This window comes from Hemibagrus wyckioides, linkage group LG24 (genome assembly GCF_019097595.1).
Source record: "Hemibagrus wyckioides isolate EC202008001 linkage group LG24, SWU_Hwy_1.0, whole genome shotgun sequence".
NCBI lineage: Eukaryota > Metazoa > Chordata > Actinopteri > Siluriformes > Bagridae > Hemibagrus > Hemibagrus wyckioides.
The window spans coordinates 7,152,555-7,177,659 of NC_080733.1; the positions used below are offsets into that span (position 1 = coordinate 7,152,555).

At 37.5% G+C, this 25,105-nt stretch overlaps 1 protein-coding gene across 5 annotated transcripts in view; it reads left to right on the top strand.

Annotated features, from left to right (window-relative positions):
* Positions 1–25,105, top strand: part of csmd3b (CUB and Sushi multiple domains 3b) — a 414,649-nt gene that overhangs the window by 229,720 nt on the left and 159,824 nt on the right. For all 5 annotated transcript variants that reach the window (XM_058378182.1, XM_058378183.1, XM_058378184.1 and 2 more), the window contains 2 exons: positions 5,445–5,566; positions 24,477–24,580. In XM_058378182.1, the coding sequence (XP_058234165.1) occupies positions 5,445–5,566; positions 24,477–24,580 (226 nt within the window). The remainder of the gene's footprint in view (positions 1–5,444; positions 5,567–24,476; positions 24,581–25,105) is intronic.

Consider the following 25,105-nt stretch of genomic DNA (forward strand, 5'->3'; position numbering starts at 1 on the left):
ATAAGTCAAAAGTCTTACCTTAAAAGGGTTACATTGTGATATAAATTCATGGGATCTCTTGTCTAGTCTGTGACTCATCCTTGTCTGATGCAGTTGCTCACATTCTTAAAGTTCTTGTCTCATCTGTAGTTTATCAGACGCTGTATTATCAGTGCTTAGAATGTGGAACATTGAAAATTTGAGTTTTTTCTCATGACCAGTTCATATTTAATTATACTGAGTGAACTGTATAAGTCCAGATTGGTAGTAGAGTGGAAAGTGGTGCCACCTTACAGATCTCTAGTATGATCCTAGACTCTTGTAACATCCTAATGGTGGATTGGCTTCGATCAATTTCCCCAGGTACTCTATATGGGGAAAAGTATGGGTACTCTTTGACCTTCAATCCCATATGTGGGTCTTCCCTAAACTGCTGCCACACAGGTGAGGCCCAAACTTGTTCCTGCATGACAATGGCCCTTAGCATAAAGCGAAGGACCATAATTTCATGGTTTGCCAAGGTTTGTCTGGAAAAATCATGTTTCCTGTTCAGAACTCTAACAACCCCGTTGGATAATTTTGGAATGAACTAGAACACCAACTGAACCCCAGGGTTTTTTTTGTCCAACAACAGTTCCCAAGCTGATTGATGCTCTTGTGGCTGAATGAGCACAAATCCTCATAGCCATCCTTCAACGTTTAGTGGAAAGCCTTCCCAGAAAACTGGAAGATATTATAGCCCCAAAGATGGGCTAAATATTGACTTCAGTGTTCACTGTGAATATATGGGTGTGATGGGTCAGGTGAGCACACGCCTTTTACAGTATAGTGTATGAATAATTATGGTAATGACTGGACATGGAATAGAGTCTCTTTTATGATGTTCTTGCCATGTGCCCAGTGTTGCTTTGATTGGTTCAGTGATTATGTGCAATAGACACAGTTTTTTGTTTTGTTTTGGTTTTTTTTCAATGGCTTTGCCTGAGAATGACCTGAGCAATACTGATCAGGGCTCTGGAATTAATTAATGCCAAAGCTTTAGGCTGACCTCACAGTGAAACTGATATCTCTCCACTGAAGGGAATAGTTAAATGACTGTAGAGGACTGATGTCCTTGTGTCCATATCGACGGCGTTTAGACACACCAGGCAACACGTTGGCATATGGCCACATTAAAAAATGCCAACCTAAGACAGATGGTGCAACTATTTTTCTGGATTTTCATCAGCCTAATGTAATGACAAATATTTGCTTTTTTTGTGAAGGTCTTTGAGCTATAACTGATGTGGTTTTGGGTTCATCACTCATGTTGTGTTTATGCATATGGTGATTTCTTGGAATCTTCAGAGGTGCTGATTGAATGCTTTCCTCCTAGCACAGTGATCAAAGTGATGGAGGACCATAAACAGCAGTGGAGAGAAAACAAATTAACACACAAACACACTTCTGTTTTGATTGGGTCCAGCTGGTTTGGTTTCTGGCCAGTGGGAAATATGCAGTATGTGATATATTTTCTGGAAGTTTGGAGTGATATCACTCGTATAAGGCAACTAATATTTGTATAACAAATTATATGCCTCACATTTTTAAGTCATCTCTGAAGACTTATAGTGTGCAGTAGCTTACATGTAGAGCACAATACAGTATTTATACAGTATTAACATTCAAAATTATCTTATTGTTTAGAATAATTGAGTTTTTATAGAATTCACCACATTAAAGTAAAGTAATGTATTATGGCATTACTTGTTCTGTTTTTCATTCATTCATTCATTCAACCTAAAGCAGTGAGTATAATTTATAGATAGATAGATAGATAGATAGATAGATAGATAGATAGATAGATAGATAGATAGATAGATAGATAGATAGATAGATAGATAGATAGATAGATAGATAGATAGATTCTTGCTGAGTTCTTGTTTTAAGATGGTACGATAGAAAGTTTCAACAGTTTGTAGTGTAAGTAATCAGCTCTTTGCTCCCCCTGCTTGTCGTTTTAGAGATAATTTCTGTATGGCCGCTTGGCTATGGGCAAGCTGTTCCCAGCTAAGGCTGTTCATTTAGCAGGCCCTAATTGATCTGTCAGAGATGTCACTAACATGCACAGATATACTGTATATCTCAGAAAATACAGAAGCAGCGTGCTGAAGCAGCTCTACAAACCCCTGCTCATCCATAAGTTCTTGTCAGGGCTTTAACTAAAGCAGCCTGAGAAATGGTGACATGTAGAAAGAGCAAGCAGCTGCTGTTGAAGTGTTTATAGACTGGTGGGGCCCATTTCTTTAGTGTTACAGGTTTAAGTTAATAGATCAAATGCAGACAAACAACTAGAAAAAGTATCAACAGATGTATGGCCAAGGATTAATTTTAGAGAACAAATTATTATGTGACTTGAATTTAGAGGCAATTTATTTACCCAAAATATGGAGACACAGTGCAAGACAAGACAAATGAACAAGACAAACTGGTCTGGAATAAAGTGGTGTTTCTGGAATGGAGAAGCTTGCGGGAAAATGTATTTTTTGTGTGATTTTTACATACATACTAATTTTTCTTGGAAAGAGGATGTATATAGAATGCAGCAAGATTCCTGTATGCAGTTTATTTTTCAGACGGACGTTGCAGCTGACAGAGTTGCAAATGCTGCAGTAGAAGGGCTACACAATGAAGTTTTTTTTTTTAATTTGTCAGCTACTGGCATTGGTTGTAACTGGGTTCGGTACAGCTCGAAAATCAACAATAAAACAATACACTAAACAATGTGCAAGACAAAACAATGAGAGGACATGTGCATGGATGAAATGTGCACCAGTGCTGAGTCAGTGCAAATTTAGCAAGAAAGCACATGTGCAAAAAGTCGCAGTAGAACAGATGGACTAACCGATAGTGAATGGAGTAGGGAACTATGGGGACTATGAGCGGTTATTTAATATTAGTCGTTTACTCTGAAGCCAGAAGAAAGTAAAATGGCCACAAATCTTAGTCTAAAGTCTTCAGCAAATGATTTTATATCCTTGTCAACTTGAAATAGTGGACTATACTGAAAAGTTGGAGTTTTGTGTTTGAGAATAATCAAACCCAAGAAAAAAGAATCTCAATCCCATTGCCAATGTTTCATGTTCTTTTTCTCATTTTAGCTTATTCAGCATAATCCATACTTATTTTAAAAACTAAAACCAAATAAAGAACTGTTTATTCATCTACAGTTGTCTATTCACAAGCAGAGTTGCTTTAATACCCTGTGGTTGAATAAACTCACAGGTTTTATGCTGATAATATCATTTTTATGAGAGCTAGTGTAAATCTGATTGATTGTGTCACACCAACACCTAAAAACAACAACATTGCATATTTTCACAGATAAATATGCCATTGTGTATATAGTGTATAAGCTTACTATAATTGGGTTCTGATTCGTCAGTGAGGTTTGAATATACCACCAGTGGTTTGCCGCATGCCACTTCACCACACTTTAAACCAAACTGACAGCTCGCACATGCTGCATCCCATGTATCTTAAAGTGGGCCTTTATCTGCCTGATCTCTTTTGCAGCCTGCAGGCTGTAAGGACAGCTGTCATCTCTGTTAGGGGTCCTTATGCACCAAGAATATGGCCACCTGCTAATAAGAAGGAAAATCCCAATGTTTCACTACCACTGTGCTTCCACAACATGGTCTATCTTACGTGTGAGTGACAAGTGTGCGTAGGTGTATGGTTCCAGACCCCATGCAGCTTTCCTTTGCTTATATAGACACAGTTCTGCACTTTGATTTGGTGGTCCCCTGACCTGGCATCACTGCCTTTATGTCACTCGGGTGTATCTGTTCCAGCACCTACAGGCTGCACAAACTAATTAGGAAGATTGAAATGATGCAGAAAATTGCCTGGATCTATACTTTCAGGAGTACCCAAGGGCATTGTGGGTTCATCATCAGTTCATTCTCTATAGTTTTTTTTTTTTTTTTTTTTAATATCTAAAGCTATTGGGAGCCATTATCATTTGCCATGCCATATATAGAAAAATTAGTTTAGGCTTGATGGACCATGTAAGGAATAACATATGATGGGCCATAATAATTTCCAGAAGTGATTTCCTTTCCTATAACAGCACAGTGTTTTATTCCTCCTATTCCACAAAGATTTACCACCATGGTTTTTATTATTTACCACCTTTTATGCTTTGAAACAATTATTTGCTAAATTTAATTGGTACGGATCATCAACTTCCTGTAATCGTTGATGTTATAGTAGTTATAAACAGTCTGTCTTTTTCTGTCACTTGAAGTTAAAACAGAAAAACTCAGCTTCTCATGTTACCAGGAAGTGTAAGCTCCCCTATCCTGAAGACAGAAAACAAAAACCTTCACCATGTCAGTGATTATACAGTTGTTCAATAAATAAAAACCCATTTCTTTTATTAATATTGTTTATTTTTAGGCTTATGTTAAGTTTTCTATATACAGGTCATTGTGAATGAGCTGTTACTATAGAAACTATACTGTATTAGAATGTGTCCATTAATATAAACTCAGTATTCATGAAATGTCTTCTGAGCCATACTGTTCTAGAAGATTAAGCCACTCTTTCAGATTCAAGAATTCATCGTTGCTGTTGGGTTGAATCAATATTATTTTAATAACTTAGTAAGCTTTATATTTGCATGTTCGGTGTTCAATCACTGCAGTGTTGTACATACTTAATATTCACATGTAACATCCTCATAATTCTCCACTTTAGGGTGCATCTAAAAGGGAGCTGGTATTGAGACACTGAGTCAAGACCAAACTTCACATCAAATGTTACTCTGAAAAGGGGCTTGTCAAAGGTTCTGATGAGGAGCCTTGACAAGCGAATGACTTTCAGATCAAAACCGAGTGGTTTTAGGTTTGAAGGGCCCCTCCAATTCCCCTATACTTGGCTGAGATAATGAGTTATTTATTTTCAAAAGCAATCAAGATGTCAGAAGCTGATAGCAAAACCTGCTGCCATGGGAGATAATGCCTTCTTGTCTTTCATCAAATCCCTGTCACTTTGGCATTGGCAATGATAAATGTGCCAACAGTACAAAGGGACAAAAAGAGGGATGAATAAACTGATCCTTTTCCGAACATTTTTAGATGTCATTGTCACTGGTTCTGGGAGGAAGAGACTGGAGTGAGCCTGTTTAACAAATTATAATTGGCATTTGTCTATTAAGATGATGAATTGGGCCCAAGTGTGTTTGGCTAAAAGCTGGTCTCAATTAACTCATTCTCATTGTGAATCTCTGACAAATACAGGAAATCATGAACGGCTGAGTGATATATTTCAGTATTTGCCTTTTCAAATTTGCAAAATCTCATAAATGGTTAATATAATCCTGTTCTGTAACAGTCATGTTTTGTGAAGTTAATATTGACAAGTCGTCCTCTTCTTTGTAACATATTCTTCTTAACCCTTTCTTCTGCTTTTTTTATTTACAGTAAAGACATGTGGATCAAATCTACAAGGTCCATCAGGAACATTCACCTCTCCGAATTTTCCCATTCAATATGAAAGCAACTCCCAGTGTGTGTGGATCATTACAGCCAGCAACCCAAACAAGGTAATGCTTCACACTCTCTCCGAAAGCATGTCCATTCCTGATATTCACATTTACTTGAAGTTATCCCCTATCCTACACTCGAGCACACGGTGATACAGACACTGTGGGTTCAAATATTTAAATGTTTTTAGTAAATAATTTCCAAGTTCTTTCCAAGATCTTCTTCACTGATGGTGTCAGGAAAGTTTGAATCATAAAAATGGATCTTGTGTTGCTGTATTTCTCAGCCTTAAAATGAAAAAGCTAAGTTGCTTGCTGCTGTGTTTTTGCAATTTGTTGTTGTCCCACAAACATTTTAACTTGTATGTCAAACAAATATGTCCTTTTCCTAATCACAAGTCTTGTTACTGTTACTGAGTTGATTTCTCTTTTGCCTTACATTTACACTAATCTACAGCCACATTTATTATGGCTGCTCTGTCCCTGCTGGTTAGCATTAGCTGCCTAGCACCATTATTGTAAGAACATCTAAGAGGTGATAAGGTTTTGAACAATTAACATGGCTTGCTAAGGTGACAGCTAATGTAGCTTGCTAGCATAATTTGTGGTTGGGGCTGATTTTCTGTGGCAGTAGTGCTGTCTGTTTTGAAACACGCTCCTACTAGGGGTATCAAAAAATAAGAGTCAATCCTGGAGTGCACTGTAATTACCTGTGTGTCGCTCCAGTTGACTACTATTTTTATGCAAATTTTTTTGTGTCTGTGTTCTGCATGGATTTTATTTGCTCTGCATGGGAGCATCATCAGATGTGTGCAATCACACACATGCAGCTTAGAGGGAACAGTGGTTATAATTTAAAAAAGAAAACTGCATAGGATATCTGATTTCTTGACTCGCAAACTGTTGGACACCTTGATTGTATGACCGGAAAGATATCTGGGTACAATTTCAGGATGTAGTATATCTGCTGATGAATCCAGATTCTTTTACTATGCATAGAATAAAATGCTATGACCTTTTTGTGGGGATCAAACAGACTTTTCACTCCAAATTTTAGTAGATTAATGGACTTCAAGGGCAGGACAGATATATGTTATACATTTGTGTGTGCATACACGTGTACTGTATTGTCTTGAAATGCTTTTGGAACAAAATGAACTATATTGATGCAAGTAACTTTACTCTGTGCAACAAGATGGTGGCTGTTCTAAAGATAATAAGGATCAATTGACTGTTTCTATACACTGACTGCATTTTAATAGCAAACTAAACATTTCCAAAATCACATTCAGCAGTTTTAGAAGGACTTCAATTCAAAATGTCTAGTTTCTTGATTAATTTACCCCAGTGTAACACGGAAGAAGAGGACAAACAAAAGTAGATAGTGGGCTAAGAATACAGCAGGTCCTGTGAGCTTTTTTATTTGTTCATGTGTCCTTGGCACTGTAGATAAACAATACCTTAAATCTTTTTGTAAACGGATCAAGTTGCAGATTTCAAGCTCAGCTTTGTCTTTCTTTGACTTGGAACTACATATACACCCACATGCTCAACTAAACACTCGGGGAGAAGGAGAGAAAGAAAGAGAGTCCACATAAATATATATGAGACAAGAGGGCTCAGGTGTGCCATGTTAGTCATAAACCCTCTAGTTTGTCCCCAAACACTTCCCTCCCAGTGCAGATGCACAGTTAAACAACCCCACCTGCTACCTTTTTAACCTTTTTGCTTGTCAGTTAAATCAGAAAATGTTTTCTTGAATATTGCCATCTGTTTCAAACCTAGAAATTCTCTTCCTTATTCACAAAGGCAAAAACACTGTTCATTACTCACAGTTGCTAAGGCAGAACAAACAAAGACTTCATGCTATATGAAAACAACCTGCCATAAAAATAAAGAGAAACTATTTTTCAACACTATTTTCTTATAGACTAGAATAGAAATAGCCTATACATTAAACACATGCTTATTAAGAATGAACTAAATGAACTATTTGGGGATATTACAGATATATTAGCCCAGCCACTGTGGTTACAGGAATTAAAATGTCCAGGCATCTCTTGAGACATCATGGCAGAGGAAAAAAAAATATGTAAAAAAATTATATAGTAAAACATTGCCTTTCTCAGAGATATCAGTAGTATATTATAATAGAATACACACTCACTTATCACTATTAGGAACAGCATACTAATACCGGGTAAGACCCACTTTATCTCAGAACAGCCTCAATGCTGCTTGACATAGATTCCACAAGATGTTGGAAAGATTCTGAGATTCTGGTCCATGTTGACATGGTTGCATCACACAATTCCTGCAGATTTTTCAAGTTCACTTGAGACTCATGCTGTGAATCTCCCATTCTGGCACATCCCAAAGATGCTCTTTTGGATTTTCCGAGATGACTTATAAAATGGTGCATTATCATTCTAGAGATAGTCATTATAAGATGGGTAAATTGTCACAATAAAAGAGTCGGCAGCGCTACTCAGATGGACTTCAGAATTCAAACAGTGCGCAATTAAGGGACCAAATGTGTGCTAAAACAACATTCCTCACACCATTACACCAGCACCACCACCAGCCTGAACTGTTGACACAAGACAGATTGGGTCCATGGATTCACGCTGTTAACAACACTTTCTGACCCTGGCATCTATATGTTGGAGCAGAAATGCTTTTTTTTTTTTTTCACACCATTCTCTGTCAACTAAAGAGGCCGTTGTGTGTGAAAATCTCAGGAGATTAGCAGTTGCTGAAGTATTCAAACCTGTCCATCTGGCACCAACGATCATGCCAAGTAACAGAGATCACATTATCCCCCATTCTATTGTCTGTTGTGAACTTTACCTGAAGCTCTTGACCTTTATGTAGATGGTTTTATGCATTGCGCTTCTGCCACGTGAATGACTGATTGGATAATTGCATGAATAAGCAAGTGAATCAGTGTTCCTAATAAAGTGGAAGGTGGCTATGTATATGTCTTGCCGTTCGTATTTCACAGAAGTCAGTAATACTGCTGCCACTCTTCTGATCATCCTGATTTTCCTCACATTCTGATTAATGGCTCTTGTCTCCTCCTCTGTCCTTTTTTGCCTCCCCCGTATGGCCTTGAGAGCCCTCTCCCCAATTCCCACTCATCATTACACTTTTATGAACTGGCGGATTACGGAGTTTTTTAGTTACTCTACATGTATGGGTGGGCAGGACCTGTTTGATTTGTGCCATTGTGACTTTTATAGTCTCACTTCAGTTTCATTTCTCTGCAAATCTCTTTTGTGTGTGTGCGTGAGAATATGACATAATTATATGTAAATACATTTTAAGGAGTAGCTGTTGTCACTCTCTTATCAGAAATCACATTCTGTTATCAATGAAACTGAGTATTCTGCTACAGAGTGACAGGACTGCCACTGGTGGCATTCAAAAAAAGAGTGCATACTGATAAATAGACTGTGAAATGGCCCAGGACCTGTGGATTGATATCCCTCCTGCCCACATTTGTAATAACACCTGTGACAGCAGGACAGCCATCTCTGTCTCCCCAGTGCTGCACCTTGTAATTGATTTGAGTTGACATGAGTCATTAATGTTGCCATCCATCTCCAAATAACCGACCTCCCATGTACAGTATAACAAACAAGCATTCTCAGGTAAGCTTCATGCTAAAGCCTTTGCGTCTGGCTTACTCTCAAATGGTTGAAACGATACTCCTAGGTAATAAATTTGCAAAAACAAACATTCTCTCCTCTTTAGTAAATGGCTTCCATTGACCTTCTTTGCACCTGTCTGCACCAATGTCCATAAATAAGTTTTATACCCAGATGCAGGGAATGCTTTCTGGAGGACAGGTTAGGCTCTGACTGTATGCTGCCACATGCCATTTCAAATCCCCAATTAAACTTCACATCTCCTTCTTCTGCCCATTCACCCTTCATTTATCCAGACTGCAGTTGGGGCCAGAAACTTTGGTGCAAGTTTGGAGTTGTCAGTGTTTGCTTTACAGTTGTGGCATGTTCAGATCTAGTTCAGTATTCAGGGGGCTGCTGTAAAATTGTCTAGACTCTTTGCCATTGTATGATAGATGGAAGGTAGCATAAAAGCCTTGTGGGCCAAAGAGATGTTCTTCACCTCCTCCTACCACTCCATTCAACTATTCAGCTATTTGGATACTTTGAAAAGTCTGGTATACTGCCAGCGAGTAGAAAAATGTGTTATTGTTTTCCCGTAGCCTTGAATTTCGAAAAATGGTGCCAGGGACAAGGAACGTTTCATTTTCTATATATTTACTGAAATAACAGAGAGAGTACCTGGCAATTATATGGTGCTCTGGTAAAATTGAATGCATTCTGAAAATGAATAAAAGATTCAAAATGGAAGGCATAATTTAATTTGCAAAGCTATACGTTTGTTAAGTAGTACATTTAAATATCTAATTAAATTCACTCACTTCTGCTGTGGATTGTTAAATGATACCTGAGGAGATTTACACTTCCCAGAAATATTTTATGGCCAAGTCTCAGACTTTTTTCTTTTTTTTTACCTGGATACTGCAGATTTGTCAATTTTCTGAGTCTAGTATAGATTTCTTCCACATGCAAGCTGAGTTTGCTCTTGTATACTCGAGTTTGCTGATTAGAGGTTTAAAACTAAATCTACATATGAATTTCTTCTTAAATCGATGTCTGTTGTTCACAGTGCTAAATAAATAAAAGTCGAATTGAACTGTATTTGGCTTACCATTAATTCCAGTTCATTGATTGCTACATTATAATAGCATGAAAAATCTGTGGCTATTTTATAATGTGCATACATTTTTATTCTATCAGTGGGCAAACATTATTAAAGAAAAAACATGAACTGGAGAATCTTAGAGGACCCTTTGCGGAAGACACACTAACTTTGCACTATACAATAGAGGCGTTCGGTCTAATAGGCAAAGGGACGATGTAGCTGCAGGTTTTCATTTCACTAAGTAGGAGTACACCTGATACAACTCATCGGTCATTTGTACAGCGAAACCAATTGATTAAACAAGTGGAATCAGGTGCAGCTCCTACATTGTTGGAATGAAAACCTGCAGCGGATAAGATTGGGCTCATTCCTGCTCGACTGTGTTGCTGCAGACCTCCTTTAACTGAGGGATAGCCCATGGCTTCTTACAGCACAGAATATTATTGCTTAATTTATTTTTTCTGCTTCTCTGAATAAAGCATCACTTTTTTAAACTGGATGGTCACATGCCAGTTATCAAAACGACAGAATTTAAAAAGCTCACCTCATATTATACACTATATAGCCAAAGTAAGTGGATGCCAGCCATATTGTTTCACCACAAAATTGCAACACAGTTATCTATAGTGTCTTTGTGTGCCGTATTTTAAAATTTCCTTCCACTGGTACTCAGAGGCTCAAACCTGTTCCAGCATGACAATGCCCCTGTGTACACTGTGAGCACCATGAAGACATTGTTTGGAGTGGAACAACTCGAGTGTCCTGCTCAGAGCCCTGACCTTAACCACACTGAACACCTTTGGGATGAACTGGAACACCGACTGCACACCAGACCTCCTCACAATACATCAGTGTCTGATCTCAGCAATGCTCTTGTGGCTAAATGAACACAAATCCCCACAGCCACGCTCCAACATCTAGTGAAAAGCCTTCCTAAAAAAGTGGAGATGGTAACAGCAACAAAGGGGATGCCAACTCTGTATTAATGCCCTTATAGTCTACATTCAAGGGCTCAATTCTGGGTCATTTAACCTGTGATTTTTAAACAACACATAATGCATGAATAGGCTCTTTTATGAATAGGCAATATCATCACCCTTCAAATTTAGTGGATTCTTATTCTTTTGAAGCCACACACACTTTATATCCATGTTTTTCTGTTCCTTGTGGCAAATTTTTCCAGACTATGCCTGTCTCATACAATTTACTGGGTAATTTAATCTCAGTCTGCTCTTAAATTCACTAAAGTACACTAAATCTAATTATACTACAGCACACTTCAGTTCACTTGGAGCCAAACTAATGATAGTTAAACTGAAAGTGTGCTAAAAGTGAACTATTTTTGTACTAAATGTACTTTGTAAAAAGCGGTATTAATTCCCAAATTTGTTTTTAAGTGTCACTTTATCCGTGCTAAAATGAAAGTAATTCAAGTGTACTTCTGAAATGTACTCTCAACATATTTTATATCAGTGCATGATTTGGCTAGTATATTTCTACGACACACTTCGCTGTAATAAAAATAGAATTAAAACATTTAGATTTTACTAAGAGTGAATCTTAGCTCAAAATTTTAACTATGGATCCAAACTATCAGGAACAGACACAATTAACAGGCAGACAGATAGACAGACAGACAGACAGACAGAAAGACAGACAGACAGATAGATAGATAAAAAATAATCTAGTATTTATTTAGACATTTTACTAATTTCAAGTTTGATATAGTCATGTCTTCCCAAGGGCACTGGTGACTCAGTGGTAGGTTTCTTACCTACCATGCGGAAGGCCTGGGTTCGATTCCCAGCCAGGGCCAGTCCCAAGCCTGGATAAAAATGGGAGGGTTGTGTCTTGAAAGTTCTAGTCAATAATATAAAAAAATTAACCAAAAAATGTTAAAATTTGGAAATACATTTAATAATCCTATATTTGGTTTAGTGACATTTTTAAAGAAGAAATGCTACATACATTTAAAATGATTAAAGCTATTTTCAAGATTTTTCCTTTGTAAATCCAACTACATGGATTCAAAGTGTTTTATTTAAAGGAGCTTTCTGCCTTTTTAGCATATATAGTACTTTCCATCTTGAAAACAATAGCCCTATATATTAGGTGCTACATTCCTCACTTCTTTCAGGTAATGTATACTGGGTATTTAACAACACCTGTTGTCAAAAAAAAAGCAGATTTACAGACTCATAGAATTGTGAGGAATTACAATGGAAAGGACGAGAGCCATCAGTAATTACCCCAAGTGTTATATCCCTGAGAGGGATTTCTATAGAGGCTCATTTTTCACACTTGCAGTGTAGATTTTTAGCACAATAAGGTGCGAGGCATTCCTTTCTTTTTGTGTTAGTGCCACGTGTAATTAGACCTATGAGAGTTTTATCAGCTGTACAATTTTGACAGAAGGCGTGGAAGTGCAGTTGTATATACAGTGTAAGCTGCATAGTGCTCCTTTGCTGAGTGTTATAGCCCGAGACATTTACTGGCTCATAATTGTCACCGATTCGTAATTGCATTTACAGAAGGAAAGGTCAGCCTTCGTATGCGTCAGGTTGCGTAGCACTTTCAAGATAAAGGTGGCATATAATTAAAAGGGGTTTGAGACCTACATCATTCTGTAAAATAGTCTTGATTTTGGATGGTGGGTGATGAGAATAGGAAAAGAGCAGGTGTGCAAATGTTTTTGCGTCGGAGATTTCTCCAGCTGAACTACTTTACATAATATGAATGTCTAACAGTTGAGTGGTCCATTTATTGTGTTTTACAGCAGGAATAACAGTGTTAATTAGATTTAAAGACTGAATGCAATTTAAAGCTGTTTGCTGCAAGAGGACTCTTCCCAGTCAGTGTTTGTTTGGATATTGATTACTTTACTGAAAAGTACAGGTTGAAGCTGTGAGTAATCCTATTATATAAACATTACTTAACGGATTATTCAGCACAAAGGATAAATCAAAAGCAAATGGCACCTGCTGTGAGATCTGCCATGCTTGGATGCCTCCCCTCATATATTTTGTGTGTGATTTAAATGTTCTACATAAAGTATAACTAGCTAACAGTAATTTCACTGTTATTGTGCCACATTGAGGGACAGGACATCAGTGTGTCTGAAGACAGGTAATGGGCAGACTGAAGGAGAAGAAAATGGATAATCTGCTAGCAACAGAAAGGGAACAACACACCCACACACTGAGGAATGAGCTGGAAAAAAAAGAGAGAATATCCTAAACCCCATGTACCAGGCTTGCATCATACGACTTCAGAGAAAGAAAGAAAAACACAGGGAATAAAATGTACACACAAATTAGAATATAAGAAGAAGAGCACTCATTATAGAGACCAGGATTCAACTCAAGGGGTATGTCTGGGTCTCAGTTTGAGCTTCTGAACTTTTGACAAGTTTTTTTTTTAGCCAGCTCTAAACTGTTTGTTTTTCTACTGAATTTTTTCTATTTCTGTCATGAGATGGCACATTGTAAAACCACTCAGGACTCAGGAGTTAAGATCAGTGGTCATCAAATGCATAATTTGACATGCTCACAAGCAGCTAATTGAGTGCCATTGCGGCCGAAGACAGCCGAACAACTAAATTCGGGGCATGACACTCTAGCTATGACACTTGTTTAAAAGGCACCAGCAAGTTGCACAAAATTCATGGGACAGATACTGCAGAGAAAATGGCAATATTTAAAAGAAACATGCTAATGAGCAGAATAAAATATGCTTACTACCTAAAGCACAAACTGAATTACATAGTAGATGTCCTCTATCTATTAATAGAGAGAGAGAGAGAGAGAGAGAGAGGATAGATTGTTGGAGAGATAGAGGATCTTCATTATATAATCTGGCATGAAGAACATACAGTCTATCACATAATTTAGAATTTATTGGGATCATCTCACAGAGCGGGACAAGGAATCATCTTTAAAGATTGACAGCAAAACTGGATTATGGCAGCACTTTTGTGCACAATAGCTAGCTAATTACATAGCTCCTCTGTCTATCTAGAAGACACCGAATTGCTTGTCTGGGTTCATGCTTTAGTTCCGAAGAAGCGGCACAGCTAAAAGAGAATGCTGTCAGAAAATTCAGTAATGTCTTTATGAAGTTCTAAAACTAACTTTCTCGCCATGTTCTGAACCTGAATCTGCTGTAATAATAGTGTGTTCCAAATCTTCATGATCACAGCATGCTCTTAGGTAGACACAAACAAACATTATGGAATGATTTGTCTTAATGTTTCTGCATCTAAAAACTGTGACAGCGAACATAGCTGGAATGTTCATAATTGTACCGTAAGAAACATTCTCCAGACCTGACAGATTGGATGTACTCAGAAAGTACTGTAGATCTAGCACTCCATCAATCTGCTAGTCCTTTACTGCCATTAGCTCTCTGATGAAAAGCCACAACGATGTTTATTTTGCTCTACCTTCTTCGTAAGTCCAACTTGTTTTAAGTATTTCTTTTTCCGGTCCGTCTTCATTCACTTATTCAGTGGCAGAATCGGATTTTCTATGTTGCTCTGCGCTGTATCTCATCTGTCTTCTACTCCTGGTATGTTTACACTTCCTGCCTACTGAGCACTCTGTACACACAAAATGATGGATAGGCATGAGAGAATCCCTTCATGTTCTACCGGATAGCATTCTCAACCTGGAAATGATTTTTTTAGAAGAACAATCTGACATTTTTTTTTTTGAGAAAAAAACATTACTAAATACACAGGTAAGGAGAGAGAGACTGACAGCACTGACGGAGGAAAACAGGGACGTGTTAGCTAAAACATTGGATTACTGATTGAAAGTCAGTGAGTTCAAATCCCAGCACTGCCATAGCCCCTAACCCTCACATACTCAGTTGTATAAATGAGATAAATGTAAGTCGCTCTGGATCTGCCCAATGCCATAAAAGTAAGATAGAGAGATTTTAGATGTAGTTTGTGCTTTCTGAATAACAGCTTTAGATCCCCTGGCTGGGGATGGAATGGATTTCCTCCTTGTTCATTTGAAGAATTCTCTTAACATATCCAATGTGTGAGGAAAAATACATTCAAAAAGGCAAGTAGATATTTTTATGCCACCATCGCCTTGAGATTTGTAAACTGTACACCAAAATGACTTTCTTTCTATTTGCATCAACTGAGATTGTATGTTTGCTCGATGTTGTCAGAGAGCATTTACATATAATCTATGAAGGCTTGACCAAATAGTCATATTTTTAAAATCAATTTTATTATCACTTCTCCGATAATTCATGGCAAACATTTATGGCAAACATAATTTTTTTTTATTTCTTCTGGGAGCTCTGACCCAGACCTTTAGCAGAGGCATAGCCTTTCATCCATTCATCCATAAATCTCATCAATCATCATCCGAAAGTGACATCCCTGGCCCTGAATAAGAAAAAGCTTAAAAGATGTTGACCTCGTATCATTAACCAGTGGACACTGTTGGGCCACAAATCATGACGTTTAATTAGAGCTAATTAAAGTAACGGGACAGTCTGTTTTGCAGCTGTGGCAGAGTAAATATTTTGTCCCTGAAAACATATAGGCTTTGAATTACCTCCTGTTGTGTAATTTGATTTGCAAATAAAATTGTGCACACTAGGGGGTAAAATGGATTCACTGATTGTTTATCTTACATTACTGCTTTAATGACTTCCTGGAGGGCCGAATAACACCAGGCACGTTCTTTTAATATAGAAACATCGATTATGGATTTTAAAAGTTTACCTGGTTGCATCAGATTAAATAGATTTAAATGTATTTGCTGTCTTGCTTTTATATTTTTAATTAAGGACTAAGGCTCTTTAGTCTAAGCCTCTTTATTTAAATAATTCTGCCATCCTTTTTGTCAAAGACTCTTTTAGTCCTTTTATTGCTGTAGACTGAGTGTGTCTAAATGCAGCTTAAGAGATGTCTGTACTTCAGGTATTACAGCACAACATTTGATTTTGTTGCTAAGGACTTATTTTGTATACTCCTGCTGTGTTTTAGACAAAAAGGGGGCTTGATCACAATTGTTAAACACCAGTGTTTTCTTGAATAGAGCTGATGCTATTTTCTAGTTGTATAGAAAAGCTAGCCTATAGCAGGAATCTATAGCATAGATCCATCCATCCATTCATTGTCTATACCCGCTTATTCCTAATTAGGGTCACGGGGGTCTGCTGGAGCCTATCCCAGCGCACATAGGGCGAAAGGCAGGGGTACATCCTGGACAGGTCGCCAGTCCATCGCAGGGCCACATATAGACAGACAACGACACACACTCACACTCACTCCTGTGGGCAATTTAGAATTACTAATCAACCTGGTGTACATGTTTTTGGACTGTGGGAGGAAACCGGAGTACCCGGAAATTCATACAATGTTTGGTTGTGAAGAAATATAATGATAATGGTATATGTAAGGGATAAAACATAAGGTGTGGTATGATAAGTTGCCTCCTTGCAGGTGCTTTGCTATGACATTAAAGTATTTTATTTCTTCTTTAACACAGCAGTTGTTTTCATTATTAATGACATGTACTTTTTATCCATTTATAGACACAAGCCCATTTCTATTATCATTCACAGCATAGTAGCTATAAACTTGTTCTCTATTTTAATCTCTTTTCAAGTTGCTAAGACAAAGAAAAGCAACTTGTCATGTTACCCAGAAACCAGAAAGCACAAATTTATCTTGAGGTCTTGAAGTCTCTCTCTCTCTCTCTCTCGTGGCAGAAATCTTTACTGTTACAAAACGCTGACACTCGAGACTCTCTCAATAAATGTTAAATTAAACACCTCTTTATAGAAAGTGTCACCATATCCAGAACTCTACGATTTCCTAACAGCGCATTTTCAAATCTGTTTATGTCAAGGTCTGTTGTAGAATTCCCAGTGAATGATGTTTCCTATAGAACTATAAATAAGGTAGAATGAGCAGATTCCTGAATAGCTGGCACTACCCTCAGAAGAGCTGTGCTGCTGTAGAAAATGAATCAGAACTTTCTGACCAATTAGACCTGACAATCTAACAGCACTGGCTTCTAAATCACAATAAAGTGACGTCAGAAACTGCATTCTTTGTCAAACTGAAGGTATCGCATTTCTTGGAATGTACTGAGTGAATAGTGTAAATTGTATTGAAACAAATAAAACAAATGTATATATTTTTTCATAATGTAGTGCTTCAAAATGGCTGTAGTGCATAAATAGTTATTATTATTATTATTATTATTATTATTATTATTAATATTATTATTATTATTATTATTATTATAATTATTATTATTATTATTATTATTATTCATTTGAGACGTCCATATAGATCACTCCAAACCAGTTTTTTTCTAACTACCTCTTTGTCTTTATTTTGATTGTCGTGTGAATTTCAGTGACCCCACAGCCGCACAGTTTGAGGGTAGGTGAACGTGATACCCTACTTATGCTTGATGGATCTGTACTGGCACATGCAGTCAAAATGGCATGCTCCTGGCTGTTGTGGCTTGACTGTTGGTCACTGGACTGTGTGCACAAACACTTTTCTAATAACTTTTTCCTCACTCAGCACTCAATGCCAAGAGCATAAACCAGCTTCAAAGTACAGTGTGTGCCTGCTGTTCTTGGGCACGCGGCCTCATATGCAGCGGTACTGCAACAATTTAGGTTTTAAGACTCATAGAGCAGTTGTTTCACTGAGATAGAAACAGCATTTTTCTGGTTAATTAACAATGTCTTACTTATCCTAATCACAGCATCACCAGACGTGTACAGTCCAAAAGGATTGTACTTCAATGGTGCACTGACTGGGAAAAGGTTCTACACATAACAGCAGTTCCTTAAGGGTTCTATATTGAACCTTGTGGTTCTGTACTCGGCCAAGAGAACCTTTCCCCCAAAAAATGGTTTGATTTCAAACCCTTGAAGGGCAATGAACCTTTTATATTAGAATGGTTCAAGGATTTAAAGAGTGCATAAGGTGAAATCAGTGCCATAGTTTTAGCTCTAAGTACAGTGAGGCAAAAAATTATTTGATCCCCTGCTGATTTTGTACGTTTGCCCAGTGACAAAGAAATGATCAGTCTGTAATTTTAATGGTAGGTTTATCTGAACAGTGAGAGACAGAATAACAACAAAAAAATCCAGAAAAACACATTTCAAAAAAGTGATTGATTTGCATATTATTGAGTGAAATAAGTATTTGACCCCTTTGCAAAACATGACTTAGTACTTGGTGGCAAACCCTTGTTGGCAATCACAGACGTCAGACATTTCTTGTAGTTGGCCACCAGGTTTGCACACATCTCACATCTCAAGGAATTTGGGCCCACTCCTCTTTGCATCCACAACCCATTTTCAATGCCCTGGGTGAGGGAAGGAGGTTCTCACTCAAGATTTGACGGTACACGGCTCCGTCCATCGTCCCTTTGATGCGGTGCGGTTGTCCTGTCCCCTTAGCAGAAAAACACCCCCAAAGCATAATGTTTCCACCTCCATGTTTGACGGTGGGGATGGCTTCTTGGGGTCATAGGCAGCATTCCTCCTCCTCCAAACACGGCGAGTTGAGTTGATGCCAAAGAGCTGGATTTTGGTCTCATTTGACCACAACACTTTCACCCAGTTCTCCTCTGAATCATTCAGATGTTCACTGGCAAACTTCAGATGAGCCTGTACATGTGATTTCTTTAGCAGGGGGACCTTGCGGGTTACTGGATTTCAGTCTTTCACGGCGTAGTGTGTTACCAATTGTTTTCTAGGTGACTATGGTCCCAGCTGCCTTGAAATCATTGACAAAATCCTCCAGTGTAATTCTGGGCTGATTCCTCGCTGTTCTCATGATCACTGAAACTCCATGAGGTGAGATCTTGCATGGAGCCCCAGATCGAGGAAGATTGACAGTCCTTTTGTGTTTCCTCCATTTGGGAATAATCGCACCAACTGTTCTCACCTTCTCACCAAGCTGCTTGGCGATGGTCTTGTAGCTCATTCCATCCTTGTGTCTACAATCTTGTCCCTGACATCCATGGACAGCTCTTTGGTCTTGGCCATGATGGAGAGTTGGGAATCTGATTGATTGCTTCCTTCTGTGGACAGGTGTCTTTCAAACGAGCTGAGATTAAGAGCACTCCCAGAGAGTGCTCCTACTGTAATCTCACCTTGTTACCTGTATAAAAGATACCTGGGAGCCAGAAATCTTTCTGACTGATAGGGGATCAAATACTTATTTCACTCATTAAAATGCAAATCAATGTAGAACTTTTCTGAAATGCGTTTTTATGGATTTTTTTGTTGTTATTCTGCCTCTCACTGTTCAAATACACCTACGATTAAAATTACAGACTGATCATTTCTTTGTCAGTGGGCAAACGTGCAAAATCAGCAGGGGATCAAATAATTTTTTCCTTCACTGTAGATAATGCTGTGAGATATTTTGAAATGGCATGTATATGTATTACATATTTTAGAAAATAGTAACAAACAAATACTTTATTTCAATTGTGAAATAATTAAAACTGAAATGAAGGAAAGACTTGAATTAGAGAAAGGAGTTTTGCTGTTATGAATACTGTATGCAATTTCTTCATAACGCAATGTTGTTTTTGTTTCTTATTTAAGTTTGTATATAACAATGACAATAATCATAATAATAATAATAATAATAATAATAATAATAATAATAAACCTTAAACAATTCTAAAAAGAACCATCTAATTTTCAAAGAACCCCATTGATTTTCCATTAACCTTTTAACATGGTTCTATATAAATAGCTGTTTTGTGGTTCCATATATGCTGCAAGTGATAGAACCATTATAAGTTTTATATATACTGTCATTCTTTTTAAGAGTTTAGCTTCCTAAGCCTTCTTTTCTACCCTCAGTAAGGCACTATATTTCAATTAAAAACTCTTTTTCGGGTCTATTATATATATTTTTTTGTCCTAAGAGTGTTCAGCATGAGCTTGAGCTAGATCAGCCAAATCAGTAGAATTTTCTTCGTTTTCTCTTTCGTGGTTTCTTTTACTGTTGTCCAAGTACGTTCTATATACAGTCCTGAGCCTACCTTTGCTGTCTATTAGGATTGTGTTCAGCAGGTGGTCCAGGGAATGGAGTGATATTATTGATCCCATTTGGCAAGCCTAAACTGAAGAAAATGAGAATTTGGATGCCCTGGGGCAGTATATGCATGTTTCATGTTTCTGCACGGATAAGGCACCTTGTTGGGTCAATGATGACAACAAGAAGCCTACTTTTACTTTGAGTGCCTTGCTGAATGTTCAAGCTGTATGAAACTCAACTGGAAAACCGTGTTCTTGTATGCTAATCACAGATAAGTACTCTTCACAGTTAAGAGTAGGATAAAAGAAAAAAGAAAAGGCTGGTGTTAGATTTATATACATTAAACTGTCCTTCAGTTGAGTCATTTACCTGATGAAGTAGGTCATGTCCTCAGTAACGCTGCCATTCTAACTGTGATTCATCAAATAAAATAATGTAGACATGTACTAACCTTCTACATTAGCAAAGTCCTCAATATACTGTACATGAGGTTGTATAGCTCTTTTATAAGTAATTACTTTTAGACATATTTGTTGCATAATGTATTATGGCACTTAGTGCTGGTGCAAATGTCTGGTCTTGTTTTTAGCACATAAAGGAGTTCTTGATCAGAGGCAAACAGAAAAGCATGTGGAATATTCTTACACTGTCCTGGGGCAGTGCATAGCACATAAACAGTAAAATATCTTTGCAGAGCCATTAAGTACAAAGAGAGAACTTTTCTGAAATGGGCTCCAGATCTGAGCTGGTGCAGTCCATATTATAGTGACTCGATTGCTTTTACACATGATATGCAGGTTTATTATACTCATTCTATTACTTTTCTTACTTTATAGCAATATTGAGATGTAAATGAGATGGCATCATATGTGAAATACTAGCAAGAGAATGTCTGAATGCTATATCTGCGCATCTTTTGATGATATGCACTCAATAAGAATAATTGTATTACCTTACTGAATTGGTAGTGGACACCCTTTGCAGTGCCCCTTACACTAGAGCTATGTTGCCTGTCAAGGAAGGAATAATTTGAAAAGTTTACAGTTTTAAACTTTGTGTGTAGTTCCAAGGTCATAAAAAAACAGAAGCATACAGGGGTTAGACAATGAAACTAAAACACTGGCCAGTATAGTGTTGGAGGTTACATGCCTGTACAGTATATGTGTGGCCTGGTGGCCAATCTTTACTGATTTCACATTCCATAAGTAAGAGCAGAGTGTGAAGGTTAAGTTAGCAGAGCAATACCACAGGTGCACATAAAAAATTGTTGGTGCACATCTTGCTAGCGCATCTGTGACCAGGATAGCAAGTTTTTGTGGTGTATCGGGAGCCATGGTATCAAGGGTAATCTTGGAAGGACAAAGCACATGTAGCAGGAGTAACTTTTGAGACAAGAGGAAGCTGTCTGAAGGGATTTTGGGGTACAAACCCAGAATATATATATATATATATATATATATATATATATATATATATATATATATATATATATATATATATATATATATAAAAAAAAAAAGAGAGATAAAACCACAGCTACTCAACTCAGTGCAAAAGTAAATGTTTTGACTCTTCTGTTTTCACCTGAACTGTTTGTCAGGAGTTCCAGGGTCAATATTCAAGGTCAGGCTGCTACTGCCAAACGTCGGTTTCAGTGGTGCAAAGATTTCAATCTTGAAAATCTTGGGCTGTGGACAATGTGGAACATTTATTGTCCATCTTCACTGTCTTTCCCACATCTGGGAAAGTTATGGTGTTGAAAGTCCCAAAAAAGTTTACCATCTGGACTGTTGTGTGCCCAGAGTGAAGTACAATGGTGAATCAGTAATGGTTTGGACTACAATATCATGGCATTCCCTAATCCTAGTCACTGACAAGGATTACCAAACCATTCTGGAGGAGTATATGCATCCTATGGTTCAAATATTGTACACTGAAGGAGCCATGTGCCATGTATCAGGATGATAATGCACCAAAACACACAGGACGAGATGTGAAAGAGTTCAGTGTTTCCCATGGCCTGCACAGTCACCAGGTCTGAATGTCATTTAGCGATTTTTTGGTGTTTTTTTTTTAAAGAAGTGAGTCGGGAAACATTTTCCTCCACCAACATCATGTAGTGACCTGGCAACTGTCCTGCATGAGGAATGTCTCAAAATCCCTCTGGCCACTGTGGAGGACTTGTATTGAAGGAAGAGCTGATGCTGTTTTGGCTGCAAAAGAATAGCCTATAACACATAAATTATTATGGTCTAAAACCACAGGTGTTTGTTTCATTTTTGAACCCCTGTATTTTTTGTCAATAGTTCTAGATGTGATTATAAAAAAAAGGTTTTATATGTGACCAGGTCAGCAACATAATTAATATTGCCTTTTGTAAGAGCAAGTCGGTGATTTGGCTGTTGAAAAAATACTGCATGTGTGGATTGTCTGTTAGTGAAATGTTATGTTAGCTAAATAACCAAACACATCCCCAGAAAAATGAAAATTCTTTCATAACAGAAACTCCTTTAATGGAACCAAGTTGGGTTCACAACGTTTTTTATGTACTGCTAGGATTACATGTTTTCCTTTAAATTAAATCATGTGTCATCTTTCAGGATCAAAATATTTATTCTAGAAACAGCATTTTACTTCCTTAGTCTGCATTAGACTTGTACTTTCTATACACTGTCATGAACCAGCCTATCAACTACCTTTAAATAATAGATAATAAAATGTACACAATAAATATCTGAAAGTTTTGGGACACCCCTCCAAATAATTGAATTCAGGTGTAGTTTTTCAGGGGTTTGGCTTGGCCCTTTAGTTCCAGTGAAAGAACTTTTAATGCTTCAGCATCCCAAGACATTTTGGACAATTTCATGTCCCCTTCCTGTTCCAACATGACTATACACCAGTGCACAATGCAAGGCCTATAAAGATGGGTGAGCGAGTTTGGTGTGGAGGAACTTGACTGGACTGCATAGAGTCCTGACCTCAACCTGAAAGAACACCTTTGGGATGAATTAGAGCAGAGACTGTGAGCCAGGCCAACTCTGGGACGTCTGTCTTTACATGCACATGAATGTTATATGGAGTTGGCCCACCCTTTGCAACTATAACAGCTTCAAATCTTCTGGGAAGGCTTTCCACAAGGTTTAGGAGTGTATTTATGGGAATTTTTGACCATCAGGCAGTGATGTTGTTTGAGAAGGCCTGGCTCACAGTCTCCGCTCTAATTCATCCCGAAGGTGTTCTATAGGGTTGAGGACAGGACATGTCTTTATGGGCCTTGCTTTGTGCACTGCTGTGCATTCATGTTGAAACAGGAAGGGTCAAACTATTCATATATACTAGTCATCCCCAAACTGTTCCCACAAAGTTGGTAGCACGAAAAGTCCAAAATGTCTTGGTATGCTGAAGAGTTCCTTTCACTGGAACTAAGGGGCCAAGCCCAAACCCTTGATAAACAACACCTGAATTCAATGATTTTGAGGTGTGTCCCAAAACATTTGCCAATATAGCGTATCATTGTATCAGTCTCAGTGTAACATTGTAAACTCTGAAACTATATTTCATAGTTTATTGATTGATGAATGCAAACAACTATTCAAATAAAGTAAAGACAAACGGCAAATGTTTGTCGTCTGTAGTAGTAGTCTATAGTAATGTCATTATCTAAATCTTTATCTGTATCTGGCTATGCCTAGTGCTCGAAAATGTTGTATCATTTGATGCAGACTGTATGTGCAGTATGGCCTTGCTTTCTCCTGTACGCTTCATCTTCTAAGCACTCAAATAAAAGTAAAAAAAACGTCTAGACAGGACTGTTTAGTTGCAAATATTCGCTTAATTTTTGTATCTTTATGGTGCACTTTATCTGTTCATTTCCAATAATATATTCATCTACGCTGTAGATTATCTCCTAAACATTAAGTACCCTACAAGACATTAAATGCCATCTAAATAGAGTGTCTGTAGAATATTTATTAAATATCACTAGCTATAATATGTTGGCATTAGTTGACAGGCTGGTTCAGGACAGTCACATGGCAGATTATGGGCTAGTTGGCGAAAGTACACAGTATAAAGTGTTATAAAAATGACTATTTTAAGTCATATTACACAGTTTATTTTTGCACATGAACTATGTCAGGTCATTTCACTCATTGCTAAGCTTTATGTCCTTTCTAACAGGTGATTCAGATTAACTTTGAGGAGTTTGACCTGGAGCTCGGTTATGACACACTGACTATTGGAGATGGAGGAGAAGTTGGAGACCCCCGGACCATCCTGCAAGTGTGAGTGTCTCAGTCTTACAAACTGACTGCAATTTGCAGTATGGTTTTATATTATATCTAACGTATAGCTATTACCCAGTTATTATAAAAGATTTACTCACTACTTAGTTTGTTTCATTTGATTCAAAGCATTGTTTTAAAGGGTTTTATGTAAATTAGGGAAGTAATTGTGAAAATGCAATATGGGAGTTAACTGAGTCTTTGTATACTGCATCAGTAGACTGAGATTTCCTCACAATTCTGTAATGCACAATTTAAAGATCATGAGTATATTTACATTTTCTTCACTGAGTCCAGACCCAATACCTAAAATATATTAGTTTCTGATCACGCTATAAAATTGTATTGTACAATGTTACTTGACAATGATACATGAAACTACACATACATGATGTGATCATTCGTAACTATTTCTTCATATTTATTTATATAATATATATAAATTCTGTAGTTAATTAGCATTAACTCTCATTCACTTTAGGTTGATTCTCTCAAGAATTTGTCCTCTATTGTTGACATGTTAAT